The following is a 19,115-nucleotide window of genomic DNA, read 5'->3' on the forward strand; positions in this document are numbered from 1 at the left end:
TACAACCTCTAACATTTTCTGTTATGTTACCTAAATATCAATATATTTTTTTATTATTATGTTAATCACCATACATTACATCACTAGTTTTTGATGTAGTGTTCCATGATTCGTTGTTTGTGCATAACACCCAGTGCTCCACGCAGAACGTGCCCTCTTTAAGACCCATCACCAGGCTAACCCATCCCCCCACCCCCCTCCCCTCTAGAACCTGTTTGTTTTTCAGAGTCCATCATCTCTCATGGTTCGTCTCCCCCTCCGACTTACTCCCCTTCATTCTTCCCCTCCTGCCATCTTCTTCCTTTTTTTTTTTTAACATATATTGCATTATTTGTTTCAGAGGTACAGATCCGTGATTCAACAGTCTTACACAATTAATATATTTCTTCCCATAAAAGAGTCCTAGTTAATATTTTCCTAGGTTTCTGGTTTCCTCTCTCACTTTCAGGTCAGAGCCCAAAAGTCCTATAAAGATAATTCAGTGGCTTTATTCTCCTGACAGACTCCAGACTCATACTGTAAGTATGTACACAGCCAAGACAGCCCAGATTTCATGAATAAATCCCAAAATCCCCTAAAGAATACAAGGCATTCCCACAATATTGGTAGGCCTACAATCAAAAAAAAACCTGACACCACAAAATGCTAGTGAGGATGTGAAGCAATGGGAACTCGCATTCACTGCTGCTGGGAAGGCAAAATGGTAGGGCCACGCTGGAAGATAGTTTGGCAGATCCTTACAGAGTTAAACACAATCTTACCAGACGGTCCAGTAATCACACTCTGAGGTATTTACCCAATTGAGTTGAGAACTTAGGTTCACACAAACATTTGTACGCAAATGCTTACAGCAGCTTTATTCATAATCACCAAACACTGAAGCAACTAAGATATCTTCCAAAAGGTAAATGAATGTACAAACTGTGGTATATCCATACAAGAGAATATTATTCAGTGACAAAAATCAAGGAGCTCTCAAGCCACAAAAAGATGCAGAGCAACCTTTGTTGAATATTGCTAAGTGAAAGAAGTCAAGCTGAAAAGGCTCCATACTGTATGATTCCACTCCGGTAACATTCTGGAAAAAGGCAAAACTATAAAGACAGTAAAAAGGATCCGTGGTCCCCAGGGGTACAGGGGAGAGGGAGGGAGAAGCAGGTGAAGCACAGGGGACTTTTAGGCTGGTGAAACAATTCTGTACAATATTGTAATGGTAGAGATCTGACATTATTGCACTTGTTAAGACCCACAGAACTCACAGCATGGACAGTGAACCTTGATATATGCAAATTTAAAAAGATTTATTCATTTATTTATTTTTAGAGACAGAGAGCATGAGCAGGGGGAGGGGCAGAGGGAGAAGGAGAGAATCCTCAAGCAGACTCTGCACTAAGCGTGGAGCGTGATGCAGGGCTCGATCCCGAGACCCTGAGACCACGACCTGCTCCAAAATCAAGAGTCGGTTGCTTAGCCGACTGAGCCACCCAGGTGTCCCCATATATGCAAATTTTAAATGTCACTTAGGTTGAGAGGTGAAAGGAAAGAGTGGAGACTGTGACAAGAGAACCTAACTGCACTGCAAATGTACAAAACACTTCACTGAAGGGCATGGAACGACAGTCACTTTGGGAGTGAGTCTGTAAGACTAGAGGCAAAAGGGATGGCACCCCCCCCCCCCCACTGTAGTTGCCCATGTTATTTCCATTCCAGCACAGGTGAACAATTCTGATGCCGCTTTGCATGAATACTGAATTAAACAATTAAGCGGGTGGGGGATGGTCGGAGCCACGTTTCTCACTGTTGGACTGGGAGTTCACAGATGAGCAAGGGAGGAGGCGAAAATGACCCATGTGGGACTGGACTACAGTGGGAGACATCAGTAAAAACGGGTTCAACTTAATTATACATCCAGACAGTTACACGTAGGAATGTTTGTAGATATATGTATATGCAGTTGCCCTCCCCCTTATCTGCGGGGGATACGTTCCAAGACCCCTAGGGGATGCCTGAAACCTATATATACTGTTTTTTCCCCTACACACATACTTATGATGAGGTTTAACGTATAAATGAGGCACAGTGAGAGATTAGCAATACCTAATAATAAGATAGAGTGATTATAACAATATACTGGAATAAAAGTTATGTGAACGCTGTCTCTCTCCCTCTCTCAAAATACCTTATTGTACTGCACTCATCCTTCTTGTTATGATGATGTGAGGCGGTAAATTGCCCACCTGACGGGATGAAGTGAGCTAGATGACATAAGGCACTGTGACCCAGCACTAGGCTACCATTGACCTTCTGGCGATAAGTCAGAAGGAAGATCATCTGACCACAGGAAACTGAAGGCCCAGAAAACAAAATCAAGAATAAGCTGGGAAGGATGACTGTACATAAGTTAATACACACACACATATTTCTTTTCTCTGGCTGCTAAGTGAGCATAAAAGAAATAACACCCAATAGCAACAAGCATACCTAGTGCCCAGATCTTGGTTTCTAATACTGTTCTCCACGAAAAGTAACCAGGGCTCCTTGGAGAAATGGCTGATTCTAGGCCTGGGGCAGGAAATGTATATACAAGTGGAGCCTGGAGCATCTTGTAGGAACGCAACATAAGAAAGTGCTCAAAAAACCAGGAAACAAACAACACACCAATGAGGATATGTCAAAGGGATATGTACCCTTGATATGATACGGTGAAAAGGTACTTTGCCCCTCCAGTCTCCAAACCCCACAACCCCAGTTTAATCATCAAATTCCAACAGAAGGACATCCCACAAAATACCTGAGCAGTACTCTTCTTAACTGTCAAGGTCACTAGTCAAAGTCTGAGAACAGGCAACAGGAGCCTAAGGAGACATACAACTAAATGTAATGTGCTATGCTCCTTGCGATCCTAGAACAAAAAAGGTAAAAACTAAGGGCATTAAGATCACAGTGATATGATCTTTAAGACACTCTCTTTGTCCTAATAGCCTGATAAATATAGGAAGAGTGATATTACCCTCTGAATTTCAGAACACATATATCCTGGGTTTTAGTAATATGATGATTTGGGAAATTCTAAAGATTTTGTGTGAGATTACTTCTAACCAAGCATTTAGTTCCTCAATTAAGATTAACTGCAGCCCTAAATTGTGCTACTGATTGACCCACACATTTTCTAAGCACTTACTTTCCATCTTCCAGACACCGCAGATAAAGAGATGAACAAGTGTTAGATCCTGCCTTCAAGCCCTTGAACTTAGGGGAAGACACAGAAGATAAGGGAAAACACACACACACACACACAACGGTGACACCAGTGTTAAGTGTCACAATCCCATCATTCTTCCCATTGCTCGACTTTAAAAACGGGTTAACAGCCCACTTGTTAGGATTATAGTCTTCATGTGTTTAGAGAAGTGGTGCATAGGAAGTGCTCTGTAACAGTAATTTTTTAAACAGAAGTAACCATTTTGGAATTCAGGAAATGATCACCATTGCCTATGGAATAACAACTCCACTGAAGCGAGGAAATAAACTGAATTCTCACCATCCTCAATCCTCATCACTCACCATTTCCACATCCTGCTGATTTATACATCCTTCTGCATATGACTGATTTATACATTCTTCTGCATTTGACTGATTTATACATTCTTCTGTAAACCACTGTCCATGGTTTTGCTTCATATCAAGGAGGATGGATTCCATAGTACACCCAAATTCAACGACATGAGATAACCCACTTTGGTACTTATAAGCGAAGCCAGCAGTGTGCATGGCTACCAATGAACCTTTTGCATCAAACACTGGGGAGCCAGAAGCCCCAAAGTAAAAAGAGGTGTCATAGGTAATCACATCAGGATCATGAGCGATGTCCTGGAAGCTTCTTTGAGTGTACATATGGATATACTGCATGTCATCACTGCTACCCTCTCCCTCTCTAGCCTGAGGATGTTCCTGCAATTTCCCGACTCGCTGCTCCAGAGGGATCACAGTGCAAGCATCACTAGACTTTGCCTCTCCATATGGGTGGCCAATGATATATATCAGCCCACTAAGTGGTGCAGGAGCAATTCTATGATAGAGTCCCAAAGGTACTTGTTGTCCATTTGCCTTCAGTTGCAGAATGGCATAATCGAGAGTTGCATCAGATACCTTAAACCAAGGCTCAACGAAAAAGCAGTTCTCTTCTTTCTCAGGGGGCCCTTCATAGGTAAACGTCACCCTTACGCACTGACCAATTATGTCTGCCCACTTACTTGGATCTATTCCTTTTCCCACAATGTCATTTACTGTGTGCCGACAAGTTAAAATGAACAACCTATTAAAAACAAAGCAGGTGGCAGAACCCCTGTTTCCGTTGTTGTCCCATGACAAGTACCCAACTGAGTCACTGAGATGAGAAACAAGTTTGTGCATTTTTACCAGGGTAGAGTTTTTTGTCAGTTTCCCAAACTTTACTTCATGCAATTTAAATAATGAAGCTTTGTTCTTTTTATTTTCCAAATTCTTCCTGAAGTTGTCTCTGATTTTTTCACTTTCTCTCTTCAAACTGGGGTACTGAGCCACAATTTCTTCTCTCAACACACGGGTGTTTCTTTCCTCTGACTCCAAATTCTGAGCAGCTCCGGCTCCAGAGCCCGTGCTTTTCTCAACTTCAACCTCAAAGAGCTCACCTTCCAGGTTGTCAACAGTCTGTGTACTTTCTAGAATGGAGTCCAGATTTTTGATGAGTCTCCAGTCCTCCTTCTCCAGGAAGGAGAGAAACCTTCCATCCTTGCACACAGCGTCCTTGATGGTTTCTCCTTTGAAAGCGTAGACACAGAGTTTGCACCCTTCTTTGTGAAGATGCCTGCGCTTAACTATCCTTTTCTTTCCCTTCCCAACTGCATGAATATAAAATTTGACACAGTCAGGGGACACCTTGTCATGCCGGCCAAATACCTGGCTCCCTTCTTTCTGCCCACTTCTACTCTGGGCAAATGTGATTAGCACACGGCAGCTTTCGGGAAAGCAACTGAGGGGCATTCCAAGATTTATGTAGCCTTCAATTCCTTCCGTGCCAAGCACCAGCATTTCTTTGCCCTGCTGAGTTTTTAGTTCCTTCTCGACAGCCTTTAGAGTGTTGAGTGCCGCGTATAAGCTATCCCCTTCACTATGTGTGAGCACGTGCTTCCTCTGGTTCACAGCCAGGGTGATGTTAATTGTCTTGTTTGGGGGCATGGTCTGGTCTTTGGGTCCTTGAGCCTGGGTGTTAGTTATATCTTTTGGACCTTTTTTAGAGCCCATCTTCATTTGAGGAATACTGGAATTATTCTCTTGGTTTTTATTGACCTAAAAATAAATGTTAAATGCTTTAAAACCCTGAATACAACCTTACACAAGGAGGATTCATCAAATAGCAGAAATTCCCCGAAAAATTAAGAGCATTTGATTTCTATGCCGGAATGAGACATTTTTCCCAAGTCACATTCATCATGGCATTGGTGTGGACAGATACAAGTTCATATAGTGGCAAGATCACTTGCTGGTCCATGGAAATAACAAGGCAGGATGGTTGTAAAGATTCATTGTACCGTCATGGGTAACAATACCTAGCATGATGACTGGCACATTAACAGATTAACTTTTGTTTCCCTTCTTTGTAATGGTGCTAATATTCCGGATTAAAAAAAAAAAAAGGAACGTAAGGTAATATAAGTTTACTCTGGGCACAATATAACAAACTCTCAAAGAGCACCTCTTCAGCCCAGTGTTGTCAGAAACATCCTTGTTGGAACACTGTAATGGATTTCCAACTATTCAGAAGATTCTAGGGCAGATACAGACATTTTCAAATAAGGGAACCAGGCAGCACATGGTTATTAGCTGGCTTTGTCACGAAGTAGGACAAAGAGAAGCATAAGGAGGCTTTTCTCAGCTTCCCTAGGTACTTGGATATTCTAGTTACAACCAGATAAAAGAAAACAAATGAAAGCTTTTACGTTGCATCCTCAAATTCTCAAAATTCTCAGCCTTCTTCCTGATAAATGCAAGGAGCATTTCAGACTCAGGAAAGAATGTGAGGGTTTGATATGATAACAGAGCCCCTTTATTGGAAAAAGCCCTGACTTAATGTCAGTAAATATAAGTGCAAGTCTTCCCCTGTCGGAGACAAGTCTGTCTCAAGCAAGAAGTCATTTCTCTCTCTGCATAAATAAATTGAGGATAATAAAATCCTCCCTCCCTGCCTAATTAGGTTATGATAAGGATGATTATTTTAAAATTTGTTTCATAAACTAGAAAGCATGGCACAAATGTAGGTTATTACTGTGATCAGATTAGCCATATTTGGAATAGTATATATTTTCATGCCATGAAATGGTATTACTTTTTTTATTCCATAGTTGACTGTAATACGTTATGGTAGATTTTTTGTTGTTGTTGTTCAGGAAGTGTTACAATAGCTTTTTACTGAAGGCTGTTTTGATGTGGCCAAGATTTGTATTAAAACTGTATTAAAACTAAAAAGTAGAAAAAAATGGATGAGAAAGATTTTAACAACATCCTCAACCTACAAGAAGGTAATTTCTTGGCAGAAAGCACTATGACACCCAGTGTCAAGGAGAGCTATGTTTCATATTGGCATATTCCATAAATAGTATTTACAAACATACCTGAGAGAAATAGTGCTCAATTTTCATATTACTCTTCTCATCGAACGCAATCTTCTGTGACCTGCGCTTCTTAGGGCTCATGATGGTTTGAAGATGAAGGGACAGTTAGCTGAAACACTAATTTCAAGAAGGTTTGTTAGAACGGCACTTTCCCATAGCTATGTTAATTGTAGAGGATAACGCTGATGGGACCCCATACCCCACCCTTCCCCTTTGCCTCCAGCATCCCTCTCTTCAGAGATGTTAACTTAGCAAGTAGATAGCTTATCCAACAACTACAATCACTTTGATGATAAAAGCTCCCTTTTATAGAGCACTGCCTGTCAGGTATTACACTGAACACTTTAAATTATCTCCAATTGCCAATTCCCCTAGAAACTATGCAAAGCTGGTGTATTTGCTTTTTGCAAACGAAGAAAATATAACTCAGAGAAGGTAGGTGACCCTCAAGGCCAGAGCCACGTGGCAGAGATGGAATTCAAATGCACAAGGGTTTGCAGTATGAGAATTCAAAAGTGTGTTCTAGTTACAGGGATGTTAAAATCTGGCCCCCATTTAAGGTGGGGGTGGCCCAGGGATGGTGTAATTACAGGGGATGGATGGGAAAAGAACCATAAAGACAAAATAATCTTGGAATGAGAGTTTACCTGGGAAGACAGTCAGGAAGTTTAGCTGCTCCTTGTTTTTGTTTGTTTGTTTGAAGGGATAGTTTTCCTTCTATCTTTCCTCGGATGTCTCCCCAGAAGAGAATGAACAATGTAAATAAAACACTGAAATCCTCATTAGCAATAAATAGAACAAAAGCCATGGAGGGCAGCAGTTCTCTGTGTTCAGTATCCCAACATGTACCACGATGCCCGGCATGTGGCGAGCTCTCAATAAAGACACATTTGTGGGGCGTCTGGGTGGCTCAGCCGGTTAAGCGTCTGCCTTCGGCTCAGGTCAGTCATGATCTCAGGGTCCTGGGATCAAGTCCCACATCAGGCTCCCTGCTTAGCAGGGAGTCTGCTTCTCCCTCTCCTGTTTCCCTTGCTTGTGCCCTCTCTCTTTCTCTCTCTGTCAAATAAATAAATAAAATCTTAAAAAAAAAAAGACACATTTGTAAATATCCAGTGAATGAATGGAGTATGCACGTGAGATGCTATGACCTATCCTAAGTGCTTTTTTATAAATTACCTCATTTAATTCTTCCAGCTCTGGGTGACAGGTATTATTAGTTCCATTTTACTAATAAAAAACTTGAGCATCCAGAGAGATTAAACTATTTACTCAAGGTCACAAAGCTCCAGAGAGTATACTTTTGATTATGAACATTTTCAAATAGGAACAACAAAAAAAGAGAATAGGATAATGAATTTCCATATGCTTATCACATAGTTAATGACTGGTTATGTTTTGATAAATTTGCATCATCTTTTTATTTTCCTAGATTATTTTACACTTAGATACATCGTGACATTTTATCCTTAATTGTCTCTTTCCAGCTCTACACATTAAGAATTTTTCTTTCATAATCACAATATTATTTTATTTGGACGAAGAGCCAATTGAGGTGCACAAGTTGTCTTTAATTATTATGTCTCTTTCATTCTAGAAAAGGCCCTGATTTATTAAAGAGAACAGAGAAGTTGTCTGCAGAGCGTTCACCTCCTGGGCTGCTTTATCATGTGGTTAACTTATGCTCTAGCGCATCTGTTTCTTGTCAAGTTCAAGTTCTCTAAAGACTATTCTCCGAACCACTTCACTATGGAGCAGGAGCAGTGGCTTCATTCTTTACTGATAATGAGCTACCCAGGAAACTCTAGCATCTCTGAGCCCAACTCTCCTGTTTGTAAGATGAGGCAATGACTCTAAGTGGGGTAAAGAATCTGAAGGTGCTGCATCAAAGTGAGTTTTTGTAAGACCACTTGGGTTCCAATATCAGATGACCTTTTACTGGCTGCCTGACCTTGGGCATGTTAATTAACTGCTGTCTATCTCTTTGTCCACAGCTCTAAGATGGGAGGAGTGGTGGAATCTGATTCCCTTGTGAAGACTGAGAAATAGAATGCGTGAAAAGCCTTTAGAACAGTGCCTGGCACATAACAGGTTGCACAGTAAATATTACTACTGTTACTATTATCAATATCAATATACTTACCGCAGGGATACCCAGTAAATATTGCTACTGTTACTATTATCAAAATCAATGTACTTACCACAGGGATACTTTTTAAACAGCAGAGAACCTGGGGAAACAAAAACAGATACTTATCACTGGGCTGTTTTGGAAGATCCTTGAAGGCAAGAACTTAACTGTCCAACAATTAACAGAATCTGGGGTTTCAGTATGTCCGTTGATGATGACCCAATCTTAGGGACTGAGAGAGAACCTAGGAGATTTAGGAGTGATTATCACATATGGACCAAAAAAGGAATATGAAGTGGACAGAAGGAAACGTGAATTTTGCACTACACTGGGATGACCTTGAGCTTTCACAGTGGAAAGGGGCAAGAGATTAAGAAAACACCCCAACATTCCCCCCCCACACACATCATTTCCAGTATCCAGCGAGAACCATGTAATAGCAAATGTGAAGTGTCCTTGGCTGGGTACCCTACTCCAGCCCACTCTTGGAGTTGGAGAAGGCTCTGCTGACCTAAAGGGCTTGCCCTAAGTCCTCCAGTAAGGAGATAAAGATATACAGCCTGTCCTTGGTCCATTTCCTGCCCGCCCACCCAGAGGCTCTCCCTTGGAATTCCCCCCCAACTCATCTCTCTCTTCCCCTCTTCCTCTACCTCCCCAAGCTCTCTCTGCTTCTCCTCCTTCTAGCGCCTCCCCGCCTCTTCCCCTCCCACGCCTCCCCCTCCTCTCTCCCTCGCCTCCCCCTCCTCTCTGGAGCAAGTGAGCAGAGCTGAGCCAGGCTGTAGGAGAGGGATCGGGTCTCAGCCGACCTAGGCCTCCCGCAAGGCCGCCACCCCGCTCCCCCCAGTACACGACGAGACAAGCTGCCGCCACGGAAATAAAAGCTGGGCCCTCTGGGCCCCGCGGGTGGGCGGCGCTGTCCCGCCCCGGCCAGCAGACCCCAGCCCTCCGCCCCAGCCCCGCACGCTCACGCGCGCTCACTCACCCCTCGCCGGCCGCCGGCACCCGGGGCTTGAATCCAGCGCGCAGCCGAGGCCGGTGCTTATTGGAGGAAGCCAGGCCTCTGAGCCCTCGCCGGAAGCTGGCCTGGGAGGCGCGCCCCTGCGAGCTGGGCGGGCGCGGGGCCGGCGCGGAGCGGGCGGAAGGCGGGACCTGTGGTTCGAGGCGTCCCGCCGGTCGCGATCCGCTGCTCAGCGGGCTGTTGGGTTCCTTCCACTTTCTTATCTAACAGCCTCAGCCTCCAAATCTACCCACCTCTCCCCACCGCCACCTCCGGGTCTTCGCTTCTTTGGACACCTGGGAAGCTGGCCTGGCTGTCGGGGGTCTCCAGAATAAAATAAATAAAAATAAAATAAATAAAAATAAATTTAAAATAAATAAATAAATAAATAATATAAATAAAATAAAATATTAGCGTGTTTGTCTCTGTCCCTCCAGCCCGAAACAAAATCTCCCCAACGTCTTTCGTCCCCACCGCCGGGTTGAGAAACAGACATGGGAGTCTACGCCTCTTCTCTCTTCCCTAGGAACTTTTTCTGCCACACAAGGACAGCCACAACTGACACGGGTAGAGACCAATTGTTGTATTGCTAAGAAGGCGGATTTTCGTCAAATCTAGACCTTTTGAAGTTTTGGTCAGATAATCAAAAGGATTCCTTAAAAGGTTTCTTTACTCCCAAGGGCAAAATAAACTCAACACTTGGGGGAACGCAACGAAAAGAAGCTGGAGCTGAACCTCATCATGCAGGATCCACTTTTCCCACCATTGAGTTCAGAGAGCACCGGAGAGAAAGTTCAAGGGACCTCAGAGGTATACAGCAGCAGAAACTGACTAGGGGTTGTGAGGTCTCCAGGGATGTCAAATGCTGGCTCCCAGAAGTCTCAACAGAACCGCCTGTTGAAAGACAAAGCTAAGCCTACTGCTTCTTGAGGTTATGGGGAACAGAACTTTGGTAGTGTCTCAGAAAGGGGAGAGCAAGTTTGGGCTCCTTATTGAGATTTTGAAGTCTGGTTTAAGTCGGGTCTTTAATGTGGGGGATTGATTAGGATAGGGCAAGCATTGGGTGACAGTTTAGGATTGGTGGATGACAGGCAAGGAGTTTCAAGAAGGTTTGGGATGGAAACTGTACTTTGATGTTTTCAATTGAAGAGTGCAGGGGTCTTTGAGGAAGTTCCTGGAGTAAACAATAAAGATATTTGCAACTTTCCTGTCCCTAGGCAAAAGTTTCCTGGTATAGTAAATTTATGTTGATGAAAAGAGAAGATAAGTCATATTAATGTATTAATGTAGTTAGCAAGCTATGTGAATGTAGATGGCTTCGGTACTCTTAATGATGAACATGCTTGAGAACATAGTCACCATTTGTCACTTAGAGTATTGAGTATTTTATCTTGGAAAGAAGCTCACTCAGGAAAACACATTTGACATGATTTGTTTGCTATACACAGAATTCAGACACAGAGAGGCTGATCTTCTTAGGAAACATTTTAATAAAGTTAACGGTGGGTCTTCAAAGACACATCAGTTTTTAAAATTAGAACCTGCTCTCCCCTTGGACACTGCAAAAGGGATATACATGCTTTCATTTTACTCTAAGTTTCCAGGGACAGACCTCAGTCCTTTCAGGAAACAACAGTATCCCCGGTGTATGGGGTTTTTCTGCCTCCTCTCCCCAGCCTGAGGTTTTTCTCCTTCGTGACCCTGTCAATAAATTTTCTCTAAACTCTTAAGTCAGCTCCAGAACCAAAGGGGTCACTCACCGAAGAGAAGAGTTCGCCCCGGACCTAGCCTTCACTCGCCTTCACTCGCGACTTTGGGGGGACGTTTGCCCCCAGCCAGGAATTCCGCCTTCTGGGGAAGCTGTCTGTGCATCTGACCAAAGGACGGAGAGATCCTGAGTCGCTTTGCTCTCATTGGATGGCTGCTCTCTTGAGGAAGCCGATTGGTCGCGCTCCAGCCGCCAAGTACAGCGCGGGAAAGGCTGAGTGTGGACCCTCGCGCTGCAAGGTGCACACAGTCCCAGGCAGGAATCGGGGCTGCGGGAGTCCGCGCACTCTCCCCTCCTAAGCGTTCATAGTCCCGGCGAGCAGGACCTGCCTCACTGTGCTGCTCACTGCCATCACTGCCTGCTTCATCTCTCTCCTTCCCCTGGTCCTGAATCCCCGAGACAGTCCCGGGGCGGGGGGGTGGGACGGAGCGGGAGGCTGGACACAGGACGCGAGGCACTGAGGCCGCTCCTGGCCTGCGCGCAGGAACCCGCCGCGGAAGTGGGTGGGTAGAAACGTAGCTTCTGGATGCCAGGGTGTCCCCTCCTGCAGATCATGTTGAAGGTGAGGGCAGGGGCACTAGCCAGGCGTCTGCAGCTTGTCACCAGCTCCAGCGCACTGGAGGCGCCGCGGGTGGGTGGGGAGGAGGGGACTTGGGCGACTCTGGCGTTCCCAGCGGATGGTTGACTATGACAATCAGGAAGAAGGGGAAGCCGAGAATGGAGGTGGAGTGAAAGACCTTGTCATGAATCGATTCTCCAAACGTCCACCAATATAGGCAGACGTTTACAATCCTGATGAAGAAAACCGTAGGGACTCCAGGAATTAAGAATCTCAGAGCTGACGATTCCAGTAGGACAGGGCTTGCAGACAGCCAGCTGTTTAAGGATCTGCATCAACAGCAGATGTGCACGCATTCGATCCTATATTTGAAAAGGAGCCACAGTTACAACCCTGACACATTTTCTGCAATTGACAGAGGAATATATGATGTGTATAGAGTGACAGGGTTGAAAAGTGTGTTGGTAACTACAATATATGTGATAATTTGGGGGGAACCGGACTTAATGTGCATACAACACATTCTCAAGACTTGAAACCAAAAAGATTTTAAAAGCGATTTGACCATTAAACTTATTTATGAAATCTTCCTCTTTTTTTCCTTTGTCTGCTGAAGACCAGAGTTCTTATAATTACCAGGGAACTCCTAAAAAAGTAGATGAATTCCTTGTAAATGCTTAATCAAACAGGTTATTTCTTCATTCCCAGATTAGGTCTACAGAGAACAACTCTTTCCCATCATTAGCCCCTAAAAGTGTTTTCTTCCATACTTAATTTGCAGCCAGTAAGTAGTTGGGGGGGGGAGGCGAAGCAGGAGGGGGTGCTTTTTCTGTGATGGGAAGAGATTAATTTGTACATTCAAGGTCGAATATAAAGGTAACAGTATGGAATGAGTTTTCTTCCTATGCATATTCTCCATTTTATTTCTTGCCTCTTGCTTTTATGGTTTTGTTTTTTTTTTTAGCTTTTATGTTGTTAAACAGTTAAGAGCAAATGGACTTAATACAGTATCATTTTTATAAATAATTCCTGTGTTTGTTATTCTGCTACAGAAATTCGCCCTGTTATTATGTTCAAAGTTGACACTACTCTGACATTTTGGAAAACATAAAAATAGGCTTTTCATAGGTTTATATGACACTGTGGTCTATAAATGCTAACTTTAATAAACCACTCATATATTCTATGGCTAATTTTCTTATGGGAAACAGGTAACAACAATAACACGCATGCGTATAATTATGCTGTGGTAACTGGTCTATTTGGAGAATGTTTACTGTGACTCCTGAATGTAAAATCCTTGCTAGAAAATCTTAATTAGATAATGTGCCTATAAGACATTACATAAAACATGTGAAAGTACAACCTCAACTGCAGGGTTTTGTTGTTGTTTTGTTTCGTTTCTTTTTTCTTTCTTTTTTTTTTTTTTTTAGAGAGAGAGTGCAAGAGGTCCTGGGGAAAGGGCAGAGGGAGACATAGAGAAAGAATCTTAAGCAGGCTCCAAGCCCAGCACCGAGCCTGATGAGGGGCTTAACAACCCTGAGATCATGACCTGAGCAGAAACCAAGAGTCGGATGCCTAATGGACTGAGTCACCCAGGCGCCCCCGGAGTTTTTGCTGTTAATTTTTTTGCAAGGCCATCTTGCAGGAAAAGATTATATCATACACGAAGATGCCTTGTTTTCCATTTTTACTTCAGAATTTATCTTAAAAGCCATGCTTCCTCTGTCAAAAAACAAACAAAACCCAAAAAAGTAAATAAAAATTCCAGGTTCATCATACTTGATACAAGCTTCTTTTTTGGTTGCCTGTTATAACTCATTCTTAATTATTGGAAGCATTGTAAATAAATACCTGTTTCATAAACCAAGATAGGTTTATATGACACTGTGGTCTATAAACACTAACTTTAATAAATCACTCATATATTCTATGACTAATTTTCTTATGGGAAACATATATCAACAACTCTTAAAAATAAATTGGTGGTGGTGTATAACATTTTATTGTAATTACTTTTATAGTAATTTAAAAATGGAAAGAGGGGCATGGGATTCCTTGGCAAAGGCCAGCCAGGCTATTTGCTTTCACAGGTGGGGTAACATTTATATCTGTGGGTGGAAGGAGTCAAGAGGGTATACAGGCAAATAAGATCCGCTGGGGGACTGCTCTGAGCTCCTCTCTGCTTGACCCATGCATATGTCTGCTTCATTTTTTTTTAAAGATTTTATTTATTTACTTGACACAGAGAGAGTGAGAAACAGCATGAGAGGGGAGAGGGTCAGAGGGAGAAGCAGGCCCCCTGCTGAGCCGGGAGCCCGATGTGGGACTCGATCCCAGGACTCCAGGATCATGACCTGAGCCGAAGGCGGTCACTTAACCGACTGAGCCACCCAGGCGTCCTGCCTGCTTCATTTAATTCTCTCAATAACCCTGTGGGGAAGGTGTGGTCATCTGCCCTGATTCACAGATAAAGGTTTAGCAAGTATTTGCCCAGAAACATTCCTTGTCAGGATTTGAACTCTCATCTGAAACTAAGGCTAAACTCTTTCTATTGAAAGAGTTCTATGGTTGCCTTTAATATTTAACAGCGAAAGGCACAGCAGCTCCCTTCTTCCTACATATTTTTTTCATTTATGCAATCCTTTCTTCAACACATAAATGTGCAGTTACAATTTACAAGAGCTATAAAGTGTAAATGTTGAGGAGAGTCCTGCCCTTAGGAAGGAGGAAAAGGTACACACATAATGGAATTTCCAACATGGTTTCATTCTTTTAAAACACACGTTGGTTCCTGCTTCCCGATAATGGACTGGATATTAGGGATACAGAGTTGAATGAATGAATGCTGCTCACATTCATGGATCCAGAGCAGTTTAATACAATCTAGTTCTACGCACAGTACTTTTCCAGGACACACTATGCATGTTTGCTATTTAAAGTTTTGTAAAGCTTTATGTAATTTTGCCTTAGAAAACATTTATTTTGATTTTCTGGGAATTAGGGAAACCCTAATTCTGTTTCTCTGATTTTGGAAAGTCTGGAGAACTGAAAGAACCAGATGATGGGTGTGAGAAATTGTTCTCAAATCTTCACCCTTCCCTGTATATACACCTTTTGCCCCCTGACTTTGCAGTTCCGCCCACCTCATTAATGTCAGGCTTAGCCACCTGATTTGCTTTAGACAGTGGAATGTGCACAGATCCAAAACTTGCTGAGCTTGGCCTTGGGTGCCACTGGTTCGTTCTGTTTGCCTTTCTTTGGCTTCTGCCGTCGCCAGGTAAAGAACGCGCTCCTGCTAGTACTTCCTCATAATGTGGGAAGGCTTCAGTGAGGCCGTGCATGGAATGAGTGTCCAAATATACCAGGCACAAATACTCCATAAATGATAGGTGCTGTCAGTGTTACTTCTTTTATGACTATCATATTATTCTGTTTGGTGCACACTTGTCTACAAGGCTGTGCACTAGGTCAAAAATTGCACATAATTTCTAGGTTTGGGGGAATACTGTCAAATTACTAATACAAAAAGGATGTACCAAATTACTCTTCCACCAGCAGGACGAGGTGATGTTCATTTCACCTTGAGGTCAAAACTGTTGTGCGACCTGGATTCCTAAATTCAGAGCCAGATCATAAGACTCCAGATCCACCCAGGATCTGGAGGGCAAAAGACGAGGTAACGCCGTTCAGGCGGGGGCTCTGCTTAGACTGCTTAGAGGGTGCCTGCACCTCCCTGATTGCAGAGACTCCAAGGAGGAGGCTGCCTGCATGCGGGGCTCATCCTCTCTCGGGAAGAGCGGTATCCTCCGCGCCTCGCGCAGCCGTGGCCAGAGGCCAGAGCGCCTAGGCCTTGGGTCAGCGCAGGGGGCTCCAGCTGGAGCGCCCTCTGTCCTTCCTCCTACAGAGCGACGCGGAAACCCGCCGCGGGTCATTCCTGGTGCACCAGCAGCTCCCGACCTGGCTGAGCGGGACTGAGCCCCATGGATGGACAGTCCCTAACCACCTTCCTCAGTCCCCCTTCCTGCGACTCGCACTTCCAAGGCACGCCGTTTTACTTAAGAGCTTCCTGGTGGGGACCGGCCTCTGCACCTCGGAAAACTGGTTGGGGTAGGGTGGGAAACTTCATTCAGCACTTGTCGCCCGTTGGGGTTGTGCTTGACACACCTGAGTCTTATTTAATCCTCACATTCACCGCTTTGGCAGTGGGTGTGACTTTGTCTACATTTCACAGATTAGGAACCCGGTGAATTTGCTAGGCGCCACGGAACCAGTTAGAAGGAAAGAAAGAGGTACGGTAGGATTTTAGTCTTAGAGCCTTACAGCCTTTTAGGACTCTGCAGAGAGAGTTTGGGCACCTCTCAGTTCCTTCATTTGCAAATCACAGATGAGTGATTCCCCAACTTTAGTGTCTATAAGAACTATTTAGGGCAGTCTTTTAAAAATGCAGATTCCTGGGGCGCCTGGGTGGCTTAGTGGGTTAAGCGTCTGCCTTCAGCTCAGGTCATGATCCCCGGGTCCTGGGATCGAGCCCGGAATCAGGCTTCCTGCTTATCAGGAGAGTCTGCTTCTCTCTCTCTCCCTCTGCCCCTCCCCACCGCTCGTTCTCTCTCTCTCAAATAAATAAACTCTTAAAAAAATAAATAAAATAACAATGCAGATTCTTGAAGCCAGCCCAATACGTTATAGTTCAACAAATCCGGGGTGAGGCTCAGTAAGGAGCATCTTTAAAAAATCACCCCGGTGAGAGGCTCCTGCTTAGAAGATCCTTAAAGTCAATTGTTGGTTAACAAACACCGCACACTCTGCCTGGCGGGTGGTACGCACGCCACATATTTTAAATCACCACAACACCTCTGCGAAATGGGCACCATTTTTATCCCCCCATTTTGCGTTAGAGAAAGCTGGCCCCGCGGCTTCAGGCTCTAGGATCGGCTTCCTTTCCATTGCTCCATGGGTTTCCGTGACCCCACCCCAAGTCCGCACTTCCCCACCTCAGCTCTTCCCCGCCCCGCTCTCCCCTCGTCCCGCCGCCCCCACCAGTCCCTCCAGGATCCTCTCGCGGCGCCCGCGGTGCTCTTAAACTCGGAGTTCGAGTTCAGCGCAGGAAATCCCCTTCTGGCAAAGTCCCTGCCGCTAGAGCTAAGTCCCTAAGAACCCCGCCCAGTGAGGGCGTTTCTTCACCGCGAGCCGAGTCCGGGCGCCGCCTGCAGGTGGCGCGAGAGGATGAGCCTGAGAGAGAGGGGAAAGGGGGCGGAGCCAAGGTGAGGATTGACATCCTTCCTGCCCAATAGCAGCACAAGAGGGAGGCCGTTTGCCCAACTCTGTTCCCGGGGGCAGGAAACTGCTTTTCTTTCGCCGTGTGCCTGACGAGCCCGGGACATTAGCAGCGAGCGGAGAAGCTGCGGAACTAGACGCTCTCTCTCAAGTGCTCCTCCTAGATCCAGCTGTTGGCCTAAAGGTGCCAGAACTGAAGTTGGCTTGGCCTGCTGGGGCTGCCTCGCCGCCTCTACAGTTTAGCATTGATCGACTTCACCTTGCTGGGAGTCAAGTGCCCTTTTCTCCATCATTGATGATACCGTGGATTTATTGTAAACGTGTAAAGGGATTCTTGTTTTTTATTAACTTAGCCGCCAGGTATTTCTGGCCCTGAAAAGGAGAGAGCAGGCAGGATTTTAAAATATATTTTGTTACATATTTTTCTTTTGTTAATCAAGATATACCATATTAGGAAGTTTAATTCCTCAACCTTCGGTTTCTTCCCTGGCCTTTCTATAGCAGCAACAACAGCAAAAGCACACTGTAATTTCCCGGGGGGTGGATCGAAGCCGCTTTCTGTTTCCCGAGGCCTACCAGTTAACTTATGTATCCATCCTTTCCTCCCTCGCTGTAAGTTTGGGAAGTGGTTGGACAACATGATGAGACTGACCAGAAGAATCACTAGTCAGATTTCATTTTCAGGGTTTGGTTTTCCAGTACTACTTTGACCGTACAACTGACCTTCACAATCAACAAGAAAAACCAAACCAACCAACCAAACAAAAAAAAACAGGCCAAAGCCAATGTTCTATGAAGGTGGATTTGCAAGTCATCTTACCCTGGAGGTGTGGACCAGCCTCTGATTTTCTCTTCTTGGCTGCCCTTTCTTTGCAGGGTTGGAGAAAACCTGAGAGGACCAAGCAGCAAAAACAGAAGGGCTGGAGGAGCAGACCCTTGGGGCCTCATCTTTAGCTGATTTGTGTTGTTCCAGGACAAGTATTTGTTGGGGTAGAAGTCCCATGAATATACTACAGGATGGCCTTTATTCACGTCTCATTGACCTGTGTCTAAGAACTATAAATCTAAATTCTTCTTTTGAAAAAATGTACTCACTCTTTTTGGAGCTACTAGAACTTTATGTGTGTGCTAAAGGAGTGTTAAGCACTGGGGATACATTGAAGAATGTAACATTGTCCTAATCATCAAATAAGTTACAATCTAGTAGGTGAAAAAGGCAGGTAAAAAGAGAGTTACCACCCGTGTGCTATAGTACAGAAATGAGGAAAGGGAGTGGTGGCATAGAGGGCTTCAGGGATGCCAGCACACAGGTGGTGACACTGGAGCTGCAGATCCCAAGTTCAGATGTGCTTATTGTGGCAAAGTCCCAGGGTCTGTGTGTCTGACTCCTGCACATCCCAGTGATAAGCTTTACCGAAAATTACGGTGGAAAACACATCTTACTAGAAGCACTTAGAACCACCTCTTGTCTGGGCATCTGGTTGGACCCATCTTTAGCTCAGAGGGGCAGGTCAAGCGGCAGGCAAGCTCAAGCAGTGGCATATGCTTAGCCTCCCAGGATTGGCACTGAGAGAGGCAGGCTTCCTTTGCATGCTTTTTAAAAACATAAGTTTCAGGATCTGATTTCCCCAATTAGGAGCTCCTGTGAAAACTTTTCAGTGGACTTTTAATTGCAGCAGCAGGATCAGGTGATCTGAAATCCTTGTGTGTGTGGTGCAGCAGGAGTACTGGGCTCC

At 44.5% G+C, this 19,115-nt stretch overlaps 1 protein-coding gene across 2 annotated transcripts; it reads right to left on the bottom strand.

Annotated features, from left to right (window-relative positions):
- Positions 1-830: 830 nt before the first annotated feature.
- Positions 831-11,809, bottom strand: FAM111A (FAM111 trypsin like peptidase A). Of its 2 annotated transcripts, none has more exons than XM_025879155.2 (6): positions 11,536-11,809; positions 10,030-10,099; positions 8,849-8,878; positions 7,298-7,385; positions 6,651-6,767; positions 831-5,328 (listed from the first exon to the last, which is right to left on the bottom strand). In XM_025879155.2, exons 5-6 carry the CDS (start codon positions 6,729-6,731, stop codon positions 3,547-3,549), a joined length of 1,863 nt encoding a protein of 620 aa, XP_025734940.2. In that variant the 5' UTR covers positions 6,732-6,767; positions 7,298-7,385; positions 8,849-8,878; positions 10,030-10,099; positions 11,536-11,809; the 3' UTR covers positions 831-3,546. The 2 variants fall into 2 exon arrangements, with proteins under 2 accessions (XP_025734940.2, XP_025734939.2); XM_025879154.2 differs by having other exon boundaries at positions 9,761-10,099.
- Positions 11,810-19,115: the final 7,306 nt, after the last annotated feature.

The sequence above is a fragment of the Callorhinus ursinus genome, unplaced genomic scaffold, assembly GCF_003265705.2.
Source record: "Callorhinus ursinus isolate GAN/ISIS: 27379988/994484 unplaced genomic scaffold, GSC_fseal_2.0 scaffold21, whole genome shotgun sequence".
Taxonomy (NCBI): Eukaryota; Metazoa; Chordata; class Mammalia; order Carnivora; family Otariidae; genus Callorhinus; species Callorhinus ursinus.